This window comes from Schistocerca gregaria, chromosome 11, assembly GCF_023897955.1.
Source record: "Schistocerca gregaria isolate iqSchGreg1 chromosome 11, iqSchGreg1.2, whole genome shotgun sequence".
NCBI classification, from domain to species: domain Eukaryota; kingdom Metazoa; phylum Arthropoda; class Insecta; order Orthoptera; family Acrididae; genus Schistocerca; species Schistocerca gregaria.
This window is the reverse complement of record NC_064930.1, coordinates 106892860-106911547: the sequence shown is the minus strand read 5'-3', so window position 1 is coordinate 106911547 and position 18688 is coordinate 106892860. Positions and strand designations below refer to the sequence as shown.

The 18688-nt window shown below is 45.0% G+C and overlaps 1 protein-coding gene across 1 annotated transcript in view; it reads right to left on the bottom strand.

Moving 5' to 3' along the window:
• Positions 1 to 805: 805 nt before the first annotated feature.
• Positions 806 to 18688, bottom strand: part of LOC126295359 (tRNA-dihydrouridine(47) synthase [NAD(P)(+)]-like) — a 174598-nt gene continuing 156715 nt past the window's right edge. The window contains exon 11 of the mRNA XM_049987834.1: positions 806 to 1468. Within this exon, the coding sequence (XP_049843791.1) occupies positions 1396 to 1468 (73 nt within the window). The 3' untranslated portion in view covers positions 806 to 1395. The remainder of the gene's footprint in view (positions 1469 to 18688) is intronic.

Below are 18688 nucleotides of genomic sequence, written 5' to 3'. Positions count from 1 at the left end.
AATTCCTGGTTATCTATGGGAATCCCCATGCACTTTAAGACTTCTCCCTCATATGCAACTTTCAGTTACAGAACCTTACTTCACTGCCTACAGTATCTTTGTCACTGTTAATTCTCCTGTATTTTATCTCAATATCTACAATGAAATACCTTAGCATTTTACCAATCCGTAATTTCCATAATATGTATGTAGTTGTCACCAAATGTGTGTCAGTGGTGGGCTAGCAAGCAACCAGTTCAGACACACTTGTTATTTGTTTCATATAGTTAGTCAGTGCCTGGCACACAAAATGTTTTTAAAAGTCTCTTGCAATTGTATAATCAAAGCATATAGCTATTATGTAGCAATCTCCAAGTGAGTTGCAAAAATGTACATCTGTTTTGTAGATTATTGCCACTCATGAAATTTTTGAAACTTCTTCAAGCAGATGTCAGCTTATTGACCTGTGCTAAAATATTGAGGCTTCCATTATTTACAAAGCTGATCACTGGACTAAACTACTTTCAGATTTGGCACTGTTAATCGGATGCCTCCCTGTTGCCGCACCCACCCCTCCCCCAAATTGTAGCGGTACAGTCTTATCCATGCATTTTCTAAATGTTTGCAAATAGTTTAACTGAGGCGGAACTGTCTAAAACCATATCCAGTCTGGCCCCCACACTGGGCCTCGTCTTCAATCTGCCAGACGTATTCGATGCGGGGCTGTCGCACCTGCCCAGACCCCGGTAGTGGTGTGTTAGCACACGGGGCAATCCGGGCGAGTCGATCACTGACCTAAACAGTGTGAAGAGGAATGAAAACAAAGTTTACAGTATTGCGTAATTCCTTTATTAAAACTTCACCACAATCAATAGCCACAGGAAGAAGGCTGAAGCAAAAACTCCACGAGATGCACGAGGCATATAAATTACAATCTGCCATTATTACTATGATCTGACTTCCCTGGCCAGAACGTCCATAGACAATTCACAAAAAGCACAGCTGCTGTAGACAGGCTAGGTTTGCACTCCCTGTCACCACCAGGTGTGCGACGTAAAAGCTGTCACTTTCAGCAAATAGACAAATAACTCGATAATACATTCAAACTGCAATGTGGCATACACTGTTACTTTATACAGGATCCCTGGAATAAAGGCACATTTCAGATATCAATAATAATAACTGAAATTATCACAAACTGACTTTTCTCTACACCCCATCTCTTACGACGTCACGCTTCGGTGTCGTGTCGCACACTTTCACAAAATTGTGCTCCCCTGTCAGACGAGCGCCGCCTCCGGTAGTGTGGCTCGCGCAGTGCCACAGCGGAGAGAGAAGTGCGGCGCCTCGCCGGCAGACCGGCGTGTGGGCCGTCGCGCCGAACCTGCGCGGATCGGGGCCCACACGTCTCTACTCTCAGGCCCATGCGCTCGCCTTGTGCTTCGGCAGGAATTTGTAGTCTGCGGGCACCGGGCCCAACAGCATCTCACTGCAACGCAGAACACACCGATACCTCTGGAGTCTGTATACTATAAACAGACAATTACAGTTATTTCAAAGACAGGATAGGAGTTTACTTGTCAATAATTAACTGAATAATGTACACACACACACACACACACACACACACACACACACACACACACACACACACACACACACACACAAAAAAAAATTTCGAGCTTTCGCAACCGTCGGTTGCTTCGTCAGGAAAGAGGGAAGGAGAAGGAAAGATGAAAGGATGTGGGTTTTAGGGAGAGGGTAAGGAGTCATTCATATATATATATGTCTGTAATGTTTCAGCATATCTCTGGAAAGTCAACGACAATTTCAAACTGTTGTGTACATATTTCCGCATAGTCAGCGCGTACACAACTTTCCCAATACAGCGCGCCCCGCTAAGCACAACAGCGCAGGCGCAGCGCTTGTCCGTCTCTGCACTACGAGATAGCACAGCCATAAAGATGGACCAAATTCTGCTTCTGCCGATCCACGTATTAATATGTAACGCAGCCAATGAGATTGCTGCTAACGTAGAACCTTTTCTCCTCGCGGATCACACTTGTGCAGTGATACCTGAGCGCGCGAGGTATTATAACAAGTGTACAGACCTCCGATGAGTCAGTCTGCATTAGTCTGTACCAGTCTATAGTCAAGTTTCAGTCTGTGCCTAATAAGATTATCATTTTGCTGTACATAGCCATGAAGATAAATGAATAGACACTTTGTCAAGTATCAGAGATGTGAGAATAAGATTAACGCACCAAGACCAAAGGAACTTCAGATTGTCAATTGTAAATAGCATCCAGAATGAAGTTAAGAAAGGTTTATGACTGTTATTATTTTAATAAATGCGTGTGAAAATTAATCAAGTTCTGTTTAAAGTTGGTCACCATCAATCTGCTACTCTAAGCGTGCAAGTGGCATTTATATCTTCTGACCTAACGGCAGAAGATAAACACGCCACGATAAGACCACGAGACATATTGCTGACACTCGCCTACTTCGTTAGAGCGACAAGTCAAATAATCTGAAGGTGTGTGTACCGAAGGTTTTACAGTACGCACACCACACAAACAAACTTGGTACATGAGGGGCATGCAATAACAAACGCATGTAGAGTTTGTTGAGGGGCATAGTGAAACGTTCCAACTTCAGGCCCTATAGTTTCATGAAGTTCCAATACCTGGCAGCAGCATAAGTAGCCTTCGAAATGGCATCTGTTACAGAAATCCATTCTGAGCAGAGAACATTCATCGATTTTATTTTGCGGAAAACCAGACAATTGCAGCTATTCGTACGCGGTCGCAGAATGTCTACGGAGACCTGCAGTGACAAAAAGCACAGAGTGGCGTCCGTCATTATCAAAACAAGCTCACGCAAACCTGTCCGATCCGCCACGTGCCGGTCAGCTGCACACAGCTGTAACTCCTGCAATGTCAGAACGTCCAGACACACTCATGTGTGGAAGTCGACAGGTCACAATCCGACACCTCGGTGCTCGACTGGACGCCCCTGTCAGTAGTACCGACACATTCGTACACCGGTTGCGGTACTCAAAAGTGTGTGACCACTGGATTCCTCACTGCCTAATACAGAATGGCGCACATAAAACTGGCCCGAAGCAGACTGCGAACACACGGGAGTAGCGTTACTATCTTGTCAGTTTCTATGACACCTTCCAACAGCAGTAGCGTGTGAGTGGTTCGTACGAAAGTAGTCATTATAAACTGCGTACTTAATTGTCACACCTTATCTGGTACCGCGTGCCACGGAATTTGAATCCCCGCCAGATGTCACGGACGTCGAAGATTCGTAGAGGTCTCTGTACCGTCGCGCCGTAAGCTGTGGCGGCGCATGCCTCCTGGCCCGCATTTAGAGTGAGGGCACCACAGTGGAACATGTGGTCCCAGCGGCCAACAGCAGCATCCACGATAGAGTGCTTAAGCGCCTGCCTCTCGCTCAGCCTGCTGGTCTAACCTCGTGTATGTCTCAGGACATATCACCTCACCTTAGACAGGTTGTTTCGTTCTTGTTGTTGTCGTAAGGTGCTCCGTCGGTTGTGTCCGTCCTCTCCCGTCGTGTTGTCATTGGCGGGCCGCTCCGTGGGTCCCGCCATGTTTTCCATCACTTCGACCCCGTGACTGTTCTGGTCACCATTACAACACCTTACTCCACCGAATAACGTGTGTTCATTGTTGAAGAATATGTGCGGTCTGAATCCATTAAAGTTGTTCGTGACACTTTTCGTGGAAAGTTTCCTGAAAGTAATACTCCTGCAAAATCAACAATTCAGGATTTAGTGAGAAAGTGGCGTTCAACAGGCAGTGTTGTTAATTCAAAGAGAAATAAGGCACTGACTCTATGTACACCTGAAGGTGTGGTAAATGTGACAGCACACACTGAAAGAAGTCCCTACAAGTCACCACGAAGATTATCGCAGCAATGTCGAATATCTCACAGGCCGAGTCAACACATCCTTTGTGGCTTAAAAATGAAACCTTACTGTGTGGGTGTTGTTGAGCAAATAAAAGAAGCAGACAAGGGTAAGCGTACACATTACTGTAATTGGTTGCTGGAAAATGTCACTGGGGGACGTCTTGATCCATTCCTCCTTTTTTCGACAGATGAAGCTCGGTTTCATCTGTCAAGTTACGTTAATTCACAAAACACAAGACACTGGGCTACAGAGAATCCCCACAGCATACTGCAAAAGCCGTTACTCAATTTAAAAATTGGTGTATCATGTGCTGTATCCGGTAACAGAATTATCGGGCCATTCTTCTTCGACGAAACTGTCAACACACATGTTTACTTGCAAAGAATTTTTGGCTCTGTTAACTCCAAACAAAAAATGTTGTGCATATTTCCAGCAAGATGGGGCAACTTCTCGTATGTTGGGTTTGTCCTTATCTCGTATACATACTGATTTTACAGAAGAGAGGACCATTAGTAAGAGCTTATGGCCACTTCGCTCCCCTGACTTGTCACCGTGTGACTTTTACTTCCGGGGATTTCTAAAGGCTAGAGTCTACAGCAACAATCCCAGAGCACTTGACACATTAAAAAACAACATATCTAAAGAAATTTAGAACATTCCTCAAAAAGTACGGAAAAGCATTTTCCTTAACACGCTTCGACGTGCACAACTTTGCTCAGATGTCGGCGGAGAACATTTTGAACACTTATTTTAACAAAAGTAAATCTTTTACTTACACTGTTAATTACTTAGTTAATAATGAAACTGTACAATAAAAATGTAAGAAAGTGATGATCTATGTTGATTTTCTTCATTCGTTTTCCTTTCAGCAGAGGGGCCGGTTTTATGTTCACCACCCTGTGGAAGACCACAAAGAGCAATGACGGACCACATGTGTGGAGTTGTCTGAGTGTTATGAGGCTGACTGTAACAATTATTTATCGAATACTGTCACAGGTGATGAAATGTGGGGTTTGTGACTTCAAAACAGCAATCCGCAGATTGGAACCACACCACCTCTACTCTAAAGAAACGTCATGGCGAAGGTTTTCCAAAAGTTTGAAGGGATTATTCTGTTTCATTTCCGAGCTCACGGTGTAATCGTCGATTCTGAAAGGTCACAGTTTGTAGTAATAGATGGAAAGTCGTGGAGTAAAACAGAAGTAATATCGTGCGTTCCCCAAGGAAGTGTTATAGGCCCTCTATTGTTCCTGATCTACATTAGGGACATAGGAGTCAATCTGAGTAGCCGTCTTAGATTGTTTGCAGATGATGTTGTCATTTACCGTTTTGTAAAGTCATCAGGTGATCAAAACGACTTGCAAAATGATTTAGGTAAGATATCTGTATAGTGCATAGAGTGGCAATTGACCCTGAATAAAGGAAAGTGAGAAGTTATTCACATGAGTACTGAAAGGAATCGGCTAAATTTCGATTACGCGATAAGTCACACAAAGTTGAAGGCTTCAAATTCAGCTAAATACTCAGGGATTAGAGTTGCAAATAACCTAAATTGGAACGATCACATAGATAATATTGTGGGCAGAGCAAACCAACGACTGCGATTCATTGGCAGAACACTTAGAAGGTGCAACAGGTCTACTAAAGAGACTGCTCACACCACGCTTGTCCGCCCTATTCTGGAGTACTGCTGTGCTGTGTGGGATCCGCATCAGGTGGGACTGACGGATGACATCGAAAGAGTACAAAGAAGGGCAGCTCGTTTTGTTATTATCGCGAAATAGGGGAGACAGTGCCAAAGACATGATACGTGAATTGGAGTGGCAATCATTAAAACAAAGGCGTTTTTTGTTGTGATGGGATCTTCTCACAAATTTTCAATCACCAGTTTTCTCCTCCGATTGCAAAAACACTCTGTTGGAACTCACAAACATAGGGAGAAATGATGGTCATGATAAAATAAGAGAAATCAGGGCTCACACTGAAAAATTTAAGTGCTCGTTTTTCCTGCGTGCTGCTTGAGAGTAGAACAGTAGAGAGACAGCTCTAAGGTGGTTCACTGAACCCTCTGCCATGGACTTTATTGTGAAATAGCAGAGTAATCACGTAGATGTAGGTGTCAAACAGTAGAGTGATACTTTGTGGCCACACCGATCCTTCCAGAAAGGTCGCATAAGGGCGTCACACAGAACAAAGACTACATTGAAAAAATAGGATTTTGTAGCCACAAGAGAGGGAATAATGCACTGTAGTGAAATTCTGAATAATACAAACTGACTTTCAGAAAAAATGAGTTGCATTACTTATTATATGCCCCTCATACATTTGGAGCCGTGGGGGGTCTAGTGGGTAGAGCATGTAACTACACCTCTTGAAGCCCCGGGTCAACCCCGGTCAGATGCGAGGATTTTTCCTCATTCCAGTGCCTCCTGGACAGCTCCAGCCTACTGTCAAAATGAGCACTAGGGTCTTTATAGGAAGCTAAGAATAGCCAGGGCAACGGACTCGTCACTAATCCCCCACTCCCTCCTAGTGCCACAGTGGATACAAGAGCCGCATTGTGTCATCAGTAACGTCAATTTCAGGTCACGGACTCAGAATCTTTACATTTTACCTTCACTATACACAGTACCAAAAGACAATTACTGTGGGGTTGACACACCCCTATTTAGTGGAGGTGGGACTTGACATACACTCCTGGAAATTGAAATAAGAACATCGTGAATTCATTGTCCCAGGAAGGGGAAACTTTATTGACACATTCCTGGGGTCAGATACATCACATGATCACACTGACAGAACCACAGGCACATAGACACAGGCAACAGAGCATGTACAATGTCGGCACTAGTACAGTGTATATCCACCTTTCGCAGCAATGCAGGCTGCTATTCTCCCATGGAGACGATCGTAGAGATGCTGGATGTAGTCCTGTGGAACGGCTTGCCATGCCATTTCCACCTGGCACCTCAGTTGGACCAGCGTTCGTGCTGGACGTGCAGACCGCGTGAGACGACGCTTCATCCAGTCCCAAACATGCTCAATGGGGGACAGATCCAGAGGTCTTGCTGGCCAGGGTAGTTGACTTACACCTTCTAGAGCACGTTGGCTGGCACGGGATACATGCGGACGTGCATTGTCCTGTTGGAACAGCAAGTTCCCTTGCCGGTGTAGGAATGGTAGAACGATGGGTTTGATGACGGTTTGGATGTACCGTGCACTATTCAGTGTCCCCTCGACGATCACCAGAGGTGTACGGCCAGTGTAGGAGATCGCTCCCCACACCATGATGCCGGGTGTTGTCCCTGTGTGCCTCTGTCATATACAGTCCCGATTGTGGCGCTCACCTGCACGGTGCCAAACACGCATACGACCATCATTGGCACCAAGGCAGAAGCGACTCTCATCGCTGAAGACGACACGTCTCCATTCGTCCCTCCATTCACGCCTGTCGCGACACCACTGGAGGCGGGCTGCATGATGTTGGGGCGTGAGCGGAAGACGGCTTAACGGTGTGCGGGACCGTAGCCCAGCTTCATGGACACGGTTGTGAATGGTCCTCGCCGATACCCCAGGAGCAACAGTGTCCCTAATTTGCTGGGAAGTGGCGGTGCGGTCCCCTACGGCACTGCGTAGGATCCTACGGTCTTGGCGTGCATCCGTGCGTCGCTGCAGTCCGGTCCCAGGTCGACGGGCACGTGCACCTTCCGCCGACCACTGGTGACAACATCGCTGTACTGTGGAGACCTCACGCCCCACGTGTTGAGCAATTCGGCGGTACGTCCACCCGGCCTCCCGCATGCCCACTATACGCCCTCGCTCAAAGTCCGTCAACTGCACATACGGTTCACGTCCACGCTGTCGTGGCATGCTACCAGTGTTAAAGACTGCGATGAAGCTCCGTATGCCACGGCAAACTGGCTGACGCTGACGGCGGCGGTGCACAAATGCTGCGCAGCTAGCACCATTCGACATCCAACACAGCGGTTCCTGGTGTGTCCGCTATGCTGTGCGTGTGATCATTGCTTGTACAGCCCTCTCGCAGTGTCTGGAGCAAGTATGGTGGGTCTGACACACCAGCGTCAATGTGTTCTTTTTTCCATTTCCAGGAGTGTATATTGGTGGAAAGCTAAAAAGTCCACACACCATGAAGGAGTTGTGCAAAATAAATGAAATTTGGCAAGTGCATTTCTAAATCTAAAAGATGACGTCTAGTAGCCCGCCTTGATAATGCAAATCAGGTTCGCTTTAAACACGTGCTACAGTGGTTGTGAACATTAGGTAACTCTGAGATTGGACACAACGAATTGATGTTAGTCAAGAATGTCTTCGAGATGACGGATACGGTATTATAAACAAGTGACCGAGTTCGAATGAGGTCGTGCAGTAGGGCTAATACAAGCTGGATCTTCCTTCTGCAACACTGCAGAAAGAGTTGACAGGAATTTAACCACTGGACACGACTGCTCGCAGTGGCGGTCACGGGGATGTACGGTCACAGGAAGAGAGGGCTCTGGATAGCCACGTAGCACTACTGACAAGGGAACCTCCCCATCGCACCCCCCCTCAGATTTAGTTATAAGTTGGCACAGTGGATAGGCCTTGAAAACTGAACACAGATCAGTCGAGAAAACAGGAAGAAGTTGTGTGGAAGTATGAAAAAAATAAGCAAAATACACAAACTGATTAGTCAATGCTCAACACAAGTAACATCAAGGACAAAGTGAACTCTAGAGCGCCGTGGTCCCGTGGTTAGCGTGAGCTGCTGTGCAACTAGAGGTCCTCGGTTCAAGTCGTCCATCGACTGAAAAGTTTAATTTTTTATTTTCAGACAATTATCATCTGTCCGTCTGTCCGATGCGAGGTAACTGCGCCGTAGTATGGGGACGCCACACAAACAAACATCGGAACACACGACGTCAGTCAACTACAGCGCACGGAAGAGAGAGTATTCATGCTAACAAGGCTCCCTGGCTGACAGTTGACTGTTCGCTACTTTGGACGAGAGTGGGTTAAATACGTGAGATGTATTCCGTGGGCAATATGAATCCAGCAACTGGGTAGGGGAAAGGAGGAGGCTGGGGCAGGGATAGCAGGACCCTGCTCCCTCCCACCTCTCTGCCCCAACCTCCCACCCCTCAGTTGCCTCTCCCATCATGCACCACTGCCCGCAGTCTGGCTTCAGCTGCCAGAGACTGTGGTCATGTGTGTGTGAGTTGCATTTGCGAAAGAAAGATGCTATAACTTACCAAACAAAAGAGTTGGTAAGTTGATAGGAGACAATAAAACACACACAAACACATCCCCTCAAACCCAGAACCTCCCACAGAAGAACTCCAAAACTGCCCCACTTGTGACAGGATACGTCCCAGGACTGGATCAGACTCTGAATGTGGCTCTCCAGCAGGGATACGACTTCCTAAAATCCTGCCACGAAATGAGATCCATCCTTCACGAAATCCTCCCCACTCCACCAAGAGTGTCTTTCCGCCATCCACCTAACCTTCGTAACCTCTCGGTTCGTCCCTATGAAACCCCCAAACCACCTTCCCTACCCTCCGGCTCCTACCCTTGTAACCACCCCTGGTGTAAAACCTGTCCTATGCACTCTCCCACCACCACCTACGCCAGTCCTGTAACCCGGAAGGTGTACACGATCAAAGGCAGAGCCACGTGTGAAAGCACCCACGTGATTTACCAACTGACCTGGCTACACTGTGACGCTTTCTATGTAGGAATGACCAGCAACAAACTGTCCATTTGCATGAATGGACACAGGCAGACAGTGTTTGTTGGTAATGAGGATCACCCTGTGGCTAAACATGCTTTGGTGCACGGCCAGCACATCTTGGCACAGTGTTACACCGTCCGGGTTATCTGGATACTTCCCACTGACACCAACCTACCAGAACTCCAGAGATGGGAACTTGCCCTTCAATATATTTTCTCTTCCCGTTACCCGCCAGGCCTCAACCTCCGCTAATTTCAAGGTGCCGCCGCTCATACCTCACCTGTCATTCAACAACATATTTGCCTCTATACTTCTGCCTCGACTGACATCTCTACCCAAACTCTGCCTTTACACATGTCTGCTTGGGTCTGTTATGTGCGGATGGATATATATATATATATGTGTGTGTGTGTGTGTGTGTGTGTGTGTGCGCGCGCGCGCGCACGTGTGTAGCGCGCGCTAGAGTGTATACGTGCCCCCCCCCCCCCCCCCCCCGAGGTAAGTCTTTCTGCTCCTGGGATTGGAATGACTCCTCACCCTCTCCCTTGAAACCCACATCCTTTTGTCTTTCCCTCTTCTTCCCCCTTTCCTGATGAACCAACCGTGGGTTGCGAAAGCTTGAAATTTGTGTGTGTGTGTGTGTGTGTGTGTGTGTGTGTGTGTGTGTGTGTGTGTGTGTGTTTGGGGGGGAGGGGAGGTTATTTTCAACAAAGACCTTGTTGGCTGAAAGCTCACTTTCGGGCAGTCTTTGTTGTGCCTATCTACAACTCAGCATCTCCGCTATATGGTGAATAGTAACTATCCTTTTCATAATACTGTTACACAGATTACTTAAGTTGTATACAAGAATAAAGAAGAAAGCCACTGACAATAACACACAATCATCAAAACATTGAAAAAAAAAAAACCACTGTTTCTGGGCTCAAAACTACCCCATAAATGCCTGCTAACAACGTTTCAAGAATCAGCTTTAAGTGTGCGACCTAGCTACCAGGCGGTTATAATAAAACTGACGGTGTTCCAAATGCTGCAGTGCAGGCTGAACACATTGCAGGATGCTGAGAGAGCAGAGACATGTTCACTAATCAGTGTCCGTTCATGGAATATGCTGCAAGGAATAATAGTTCCACTTTCTACCACCAAATGAAAATATGATGCTGTAACCAACCAGAGTGTGAAATCTTTCCTGTTTTGACATCAGTATGCTGTCTGTTGCTTTGTAATGTTTGTCAATTTTGTTTGTGAAGTGACTGTTGGTCTAAAGAGTCTCCTGTACGAAAAGCAAAGGCTAATGACAAGAAAGACCATGCACTGCTGGTAAAGTTCTTTTATCAGAATGGCAGCAATAGCAGGGACGCACTGCGAGAATAAAGCAGACACAAGAAGCTGTGACGAGACATAGTGTCAATAAACAGTCTAAAGAATATGATTGAGGAGCCTGAAGAAACATGTGAATTAGACGGTGCAGCAGGGAGAGGGAGGCAGCCTATTCCCACGGCAGTTGTTGATGAAGTTACAGTAGCACGTGACTAGAATTCTGCAACCAGTGCTCAAGTTGTGCCACAAGAATTCTCTCTCCTCCGGTCAATACTTCAAAAGATCTTCTGGCACATTTTACACTTGTATCCCTACATGCTTCTGAATGTGCAGCAAATGAATCTCCAAGATGGGCTGAACTGCCCCACATGGGGTTCCACCCTGTCACATGTTGTGCAGGAAGATTCACTGCACTCAACTTATGTGACTGTGTGGTGTGGTTTCACAAGCTTCTTTGTTCTCAGTACGATTTTCTTTGGAAATCTGTGGGCTTGTTAGATGTACAGAGACACCTGCACATTACAGTGAAACCCTGCTTTTACACTTTTCAAGCGACTTCAAAGAAATGATGTACAATGCAGGAAAATGTAAAAAGTGGGAAATAATGTTTTAAGCTGTAAAAGTTACGTATGGCATACCCCCTTGCATTTTCACACTTTGTGAATGATAAATGTACATAACAGGCATCAAATTACTTATCAGGGACTCGTTTATTATCTTATAATGGTTAGTTATCTAATAAAAATCGCTGTTGTAACTGGAACTGATAACTATCTGGGAGATAGTAATGTTTGTCACAATTTCATGCATCATAATCGATGTTTTTGAAAGCCTGCAGCTGTCATTCATTATTTAAATAATGAAATACTGCACAAGTTACGTATTTTTTCATGCCTACCTCCGACACATTTTGAGAATTTTTTCTTGTTGTCAAGTGCAAATATGCACATAAATATTGTGTGTGGTGTTTGAATATATTCTGTGTCTCTTGCACAGTAGTCGTCTTTTTGAGGTTATCAGGTACATTGCCTCCTCAGTTGTGTGGAAAACCACACACACGCAAACTATCATTCACACTGTTCATGTAACATCACAAAAAATAAATACGTAAATACTGCACTTGACAACGAGAATAAATTCTCAAAACAAGTTTTGCTCAACACGAAAACAATATGTAACCGGCACTGTGTTTAAACTAAAAACATTTGAGCAACACAAAATGAATGACTGTGTCAGTTAGCGCTACAAGTGGCCGAGTGCCAAAACACACAAAATATGGTTTGAGAAAGGTCTCACGATGGTTACAGTAAGCACAAAACTGTGTTTCCGTAGTAGAGACAGTTTGTAAATGCTTGTGTTTGGTCACAATATCTTTATTTGAACAAACCTAGTTACTCCCATCGGCCATCACACCAAGTAAAGCTTGGCACAAATTGTTCCAACTCTTACATGTTCAAATCTCCTGAGTAGAGTGCCCTGGTGGCAACAAATTTAACCACGTTTATTTGTAAACGCTACTGGATAGCCAACATCATGCCACCATCACTTTTTTCTCCACAAACATTTTTTCTTAATGCGCAAATCACAGGTGCAAACTGACATTGTGGACATAGGGAATATGACGCAAATGATACAAAATGTCAAACGGGAGGAAACCATTAATTCTGGGTATACAACAGCGGAGTTATACTGTATAAGGACATTCTTGTGCAACACGAGATTCCAGCTTTGCAAGAATACAACAGTGTCCACTCCATTATTTTCATGCAAGATGGGGTGACATCATATGTCACTTGCTGGTGAAAGATTCACTTCTAGAAACCTCTGGTAACGACTGCATCATCTCTTGGCGTTTCAAGATTTGTGGCCCTCCAGATGCCCTGACCTAAATCAATGTGTCTTCTGGTTGCGGCTATACATGAAACATCATGTCTATGAGGGATGGATCTGAACTCTTCCTAATCTGAAGGCTATCATAGAATGACACACAATACTGGTCATTAAAATTGCTACACCAAGAGAAAATGCAGATGGTAAACGGGTATTCACTGGACAAAGATATGATATTAGAACTGACATGTGATTACATTTTCACGCAATTTGGGTCCATAGATCCTGAGAAATCACTACCCACAACAACCACCTCTGGCCGTAACAACAACCTCGATACGCCTGGGCATTGAGTCAAACAGAGCATGGATGGCGTGTACAGGTACAGCTGCCCATGCAGCTTCAACACGATTCCACAGTTCGAGAGTAGTGACTGGCGTATTGTGACTAGTCAGTTGCTCGGCCACCATTGACCAGAGGTTTTCAATTGGTGAGAGATCTGGAGAATGTGCTGGCCAGGGCAGCAGTCGAACATTTTCTGTATCCAGAAAGGCCCGTACAGGACATGCAATATGCGGTCGTGCATTATCCTGCTGAAATGTAGGGTTTCGCAGGGATAGAATGAAGAATACAGCCACAGGTCGTAACACATCTGAAATGTAACATCCACTGTTCAAAGTGCCGTCAATGCGAACAAGAGGCGACCGAGACGTATAACCAAGAGCACCCCATACCATCATGCTGGGTGATACGCCAGTTGATGATGACGAATACACGCTTCCAATGTGCATTCACCGCGATGTCGCCAAACACACATGCGACCATCATGATGCTGTAAACAGAAGCTGGATTCATCCAAAAAAAGGACGTTTTGCCATTCGTGCACCCAGGTTCGTCATCAAGTATACCATTGCAGGCGCTCCTGTCTGTGATGCAGCGTCAAGCGTAACCGCAGCCATGGTCTCCGAGCTGATAGTCCATGCTGCTGCAAATGCCGTCGAACTGTTCGTGCAGATGGTTGTCGTCTTGCAAATGTCCCCATCTGTTGACTCAGGGTTCGAGACGTGGCTGCACAATCCGTTACAGCCATGCGGATAAGATGCCCGTCATCTCGACTGCTATTAATTCGCGGCTGTTGGGATACAGCACGGCCTTCTGTATTACCCTCCTGAACCCACCGATTCCATATTCTGCTAACAGTCATTGGATCTCGACCAACGCCAGCAGCCATGTCGCGATACGATAAACCGCAATCGCGATAGGCTACAATCTGACCTTTATCAAAGTCGCAAATGTCATGGTAAGCATTTCTCCTCCTTACACGAGGCATGACAACAACGTTTCACCAGGCAACGCCGGTCAACTGCTGTTTGTGAATGAGAAATCGGTTGGAAACTTTCGTCATTTCAGCACGTTGTAGGTGTCTCCACTGGCGCCAACCTTGTGTGAATGCTCTGAAAAGCTAATCATTTGCATATCACAGCATCTTATACTTGTCAGTTAAATTTTGCGTCTGAAGCATGTCATCTTGGTGGTGTAGCAATTTTAATGGCCAGTAGTGTACAACCCTGATTATAATGGATATGCTGCAAACAACTGTTGATCGACCTGTGTTATGGATGTAGCATGTTGCCGAGTTGTGAAACTAATCTGGACACATGTTGTAATTTGTGACTGTATCATAATAAAACGTGCCAGAACCACCGTCATCGTGCGTGTGATCATTCGTCCCCTTCACTTGCACCCATTCCGCATTCTGAATGCTTACAGCACCATTGCGGCTGAGTCAAAAACGACTTTCCAGCTTTGGTATGACACAGAAGTTTATTGAGACAACTTACAGAATTTGTAGATGTGTCACTTTGTAGCAAACAACCTGAAGTTTGATTCACGCAGTACGTCAATACACCATTCTGCCACCAAGAGGGCCAGCACAGTGCACATTTAAAATAGCTACTTTCACTGGTGTGGAGTGTGCTTACTGTGTGTATTGTGTAACGAAGTAGGGTTGCCCACTGCCATCCTGTTTTGGTTTTACACGCCTTCAGTAACACAGTTAAGCAATGAACTTTTATTTTTTTTCCGTTTTCACTACTCAGATTCCGACTAGAGATTCTGTGGCCTTAAGTCTCGTAGCACAGAATTCAGAAATAGTTTAAATAAAATTCCCCTAGTAAAATCTATTATTTCAGTACATTCTAATGTCTATTCTGAAAGTAATGAGCTAATTAGTTTTATTGGAAATGCATCCTATTAAAAGTTATGAACAATGATGCATATTGTGCAATACATATTAAGTAAAATTTGAGTGAGCTATAAGACTGAATCCAAAAGAAAGCCTAAATTTTACTGATTCCAGCAATGTGTTTAAATTAACCTAAAGTCTATTAGTTAAATGGATATTAAGACTCGAAATCTGTAGCCTGTATAACTTTCAGTGCCAATTGTGACCAAACTACTGAAAAATTCCGAGATCTGTTTTGGTATTTTTGCTACCTTTATTTTTCTACGTAAAATGACTCCAGTCTAAACTTTGTAAGTGCATTAATTAAGAATTAAGTAAACTTGAATAAGTAAAATCTATTGTTCAAGAGGGCTGCCATGGTTATAAGTCAGGAATTCTCACTGCAGATGCACAAGTTAGCTCTGCGTATTTAAATTGATACAGCTCACACGTGTTATAAAAGTAATAAAACCTGATAGCTAACTTCAAAACCAATTAGAAAGTATCATTTTAACCCTGGGAAATTATAAACTATAATATATTAACAGAAATAGTGAAATATTCAAGCACTCGTCTATATAAGGTCCGAGCAGGTGCAGTTCTCGGTCACATTCTCACGGAGCAAAAGTGTGGCAAGTCGGTGCCAGAACATGATGTGATAATACTTGAAACAGAAGCTCAACTTTTCTGGTTGGTACCAAAAAAGTGTAATTTTATTCGGCTTTGAAATTTTAACGCATATTGTGAACATTGTTGAAGACTGGAAGTTTTTGACCTGCCTAATGTGACGATTATTAAGTGTAAGAGGCCTGGTCACACGAATATTGTGTGTGTGAGTGATAACAAATGAATCAAACTGTGGTTGTCATAAGTGTTCAACAATGAATACGGTGTTGACTTCTGATTTTGGAAAACATAATCTAGGATCATAGCTTCTTCATTGGAGTGTGATTTAGGTGAGACGGACGCAGGTACCGAGAAGACAATATTGAATAAGCAAAGCAATGTTGGTCAGGAACACTGCGCACTATCCACTGGGTGAGGAAATGTTTCACGGTTGTGACGTGAACTTTAAGTGGCACTAATACAAGGATTCTGCCTGGCATGTTACAACTGATGTCACAAAACAAACTGTGCAATAATTGTTTGGCTTAAATTTTGCACTGAATATGTTAAAGAACCTCTGACCAGGCCTACAATTTACTCTCGGCACAAGAACTTTGTCGAGGAGGGTCGTTCACTGCGAGACGACAATTCACCTGGTCGCCCGCATATTGACGATTATGTCGAACGGGTTAGGGAGAGCTTTGCCTGCGGTCCACAAAAATCGAGTCAACATGCGTCTCGTGAGACTGGCATTCCACGAAAGATTTTTTGGCAACTACTGTGTAGACGTTTAAACTTGAAACCGTAGAGATTCACAATGGCACACCACATTAGCGACACAGATAAGGCAGCTTTTGGGGAATTCTGTGCGAAAATGTTGCATCAGATAGAGGACGATGAGACATTGCTGAACACAGTAACGAAAATCCACATGCAACCCTGGAACACGTTTGTGACAGTCTCGAAGTTACTGCATTTTGTGTCCTTAGTAAATGAAAGGTGTATTGGCCTTCCTTTTTCCTGTCACTGGTATTGTGTATCTGTATATGCTTGAAAACTTTTTAATTTCACAGGTCAATGAAGATGACTGAGATGGGGTGGTTAACTACCAGCAAGACAGTGCACTATCTCATTTCCTCACCGAAGTTTGAAGTTTCCTCGATACTTGGTTCCCAGATCGGTGGATTGGCAATGAAAGGCCAGTCGCATGGCCACCTCACGTCCCACTCTTCACACCTCTACATTTCTTTCTCCAGGGTTTCATTAAGAACCGTGTGTACACTCCTCCCATACCAAAGAATTTAGCTGACCTCAAAAATCAAATTTACGCTGCCTTTGCATAAGCTACACCCAATTTGCTGCAACAGTGTGGAAAGAAATTATCACATCACAAATGGTAGTCACATCATACCAAATTGCACTTGACACTTTTATGTGAAACCACAGGCTGTTTTGCTACAAAGCAGCTCATCTACCGATTCTTTAAGTTATCTTAATAAATTTCTATACCATCCCAAAGTTGTAAAGTCCTTTTTGACTCAACCTATATTTTCACCTGGTGGCAGAAAATGGAACAATTATTTTTTTCACCATACTTCACAAGCGTACCGGTTAATTAACTAACCTATGATGTTTCGGCGTCCTGTGACGAATGTAGAGCCTGCACTGGAGCACTCGGAACACCATTAGTTTAATAGTGACCACCCAGTATATGTTACAACCCCTTACATATCGCTCCCTCACAAGTCAAACAATTGAAAATCCAGGATGGAATGTAACAATACCAGAGAAGGAAAGTTGCTACTCACCATATAGTGGAGATGCTGAGTTGCGATAGGCACAACAAAAAGAAAAACTGAAGCCTTCGCTGACTGCAATTATCCTCCCATCCTTGTACAAAAACAAATCTCCCGTGCCTTATCTTTCCACTCTCCCACCACCTCCCAAAGTCCCACAGTCCGGCCAAAGAGGAGCATTTCCTTCGTAACTCGGTACTGGGGCAACTGAATTACATTTTCCGACAGGATTTCGATTACCTCTCATCGTGCCCTGATATGAGAAGTGTCCTGCAGACTATCCTTCCCATCCCTCCAACAGTGGTATTCTGCCATCCACCGAACCTACACAATATACTTGTTCATCTTTACACGACCCCTGCTCCCAATCTCTTACATCATGGTTCACACCCCTGTAATAGACCCAGATGCAAGACCTGTCCCATAGGTCCTCCTACCACCAACTACTCCAAGCGGTCACTAACATGGACCTATCCATCAAACGCAGGGCTATCTGTGAAACCAGTCATGTGGTCTACAAGCTAAGGTGCAACCTCTGTGCTGCATTCTACGTAGGCACAACAACCAACAAGCCGTCTGTCTGCACGAACGGCCACCGACAAACTGTGGCCAAAAAATGAGTGGACCACCCTGTAGCTGAACACGCTGCCAAATGTGATATCCCTCATCTCAATGACTGCTTCACAGCCCTCATCTCAATGACTGCTTCACAGCCTGTGCCATACGGATCCTTCCCACCGACACCAGCTTTTCTGAATTGCGCAGGTGGGAACTTTCTCTGCAACACATCCTACATTCCTGTAACCCTCCTGGCCTCGACCTTCGTTAGTCACTGTCCTCACTCAACCAGCCCCCTCTCTGTTCCCATTCCAGCAGTACACAGCTGTCATTTCACCGCCACACCCAGTCTTTTAATTTCTCTCCTTTCTGCTACTTACCTCCTCCCTGCTCCGCACCTTCTCTCCTGCCCTCCATCTAAACTGCAACACTTCACTGTCCGCAACTCCCACCATACTATCCCTCCCCCTCCCCACCCCAGCTTCCTCCTTATCCCCACCCAGTTGCCACTCCCAGCATGCACTGTTGCTGCTGCTCGCAGAGTGGTTTCAGCTCTCTGAGACTGCAGATGTAACTGAAAGTTGTGTGTGTGTGTGTGTGTGTGTGTGTGTGTGTGTGTGTGTGTGTGTACTGCTGACAAAGGCTTTACTGGGTGAAAGCTATAATTGTGTGTGTGAATCTTTTTGTTGTGCCTATCGTGGCTCAGC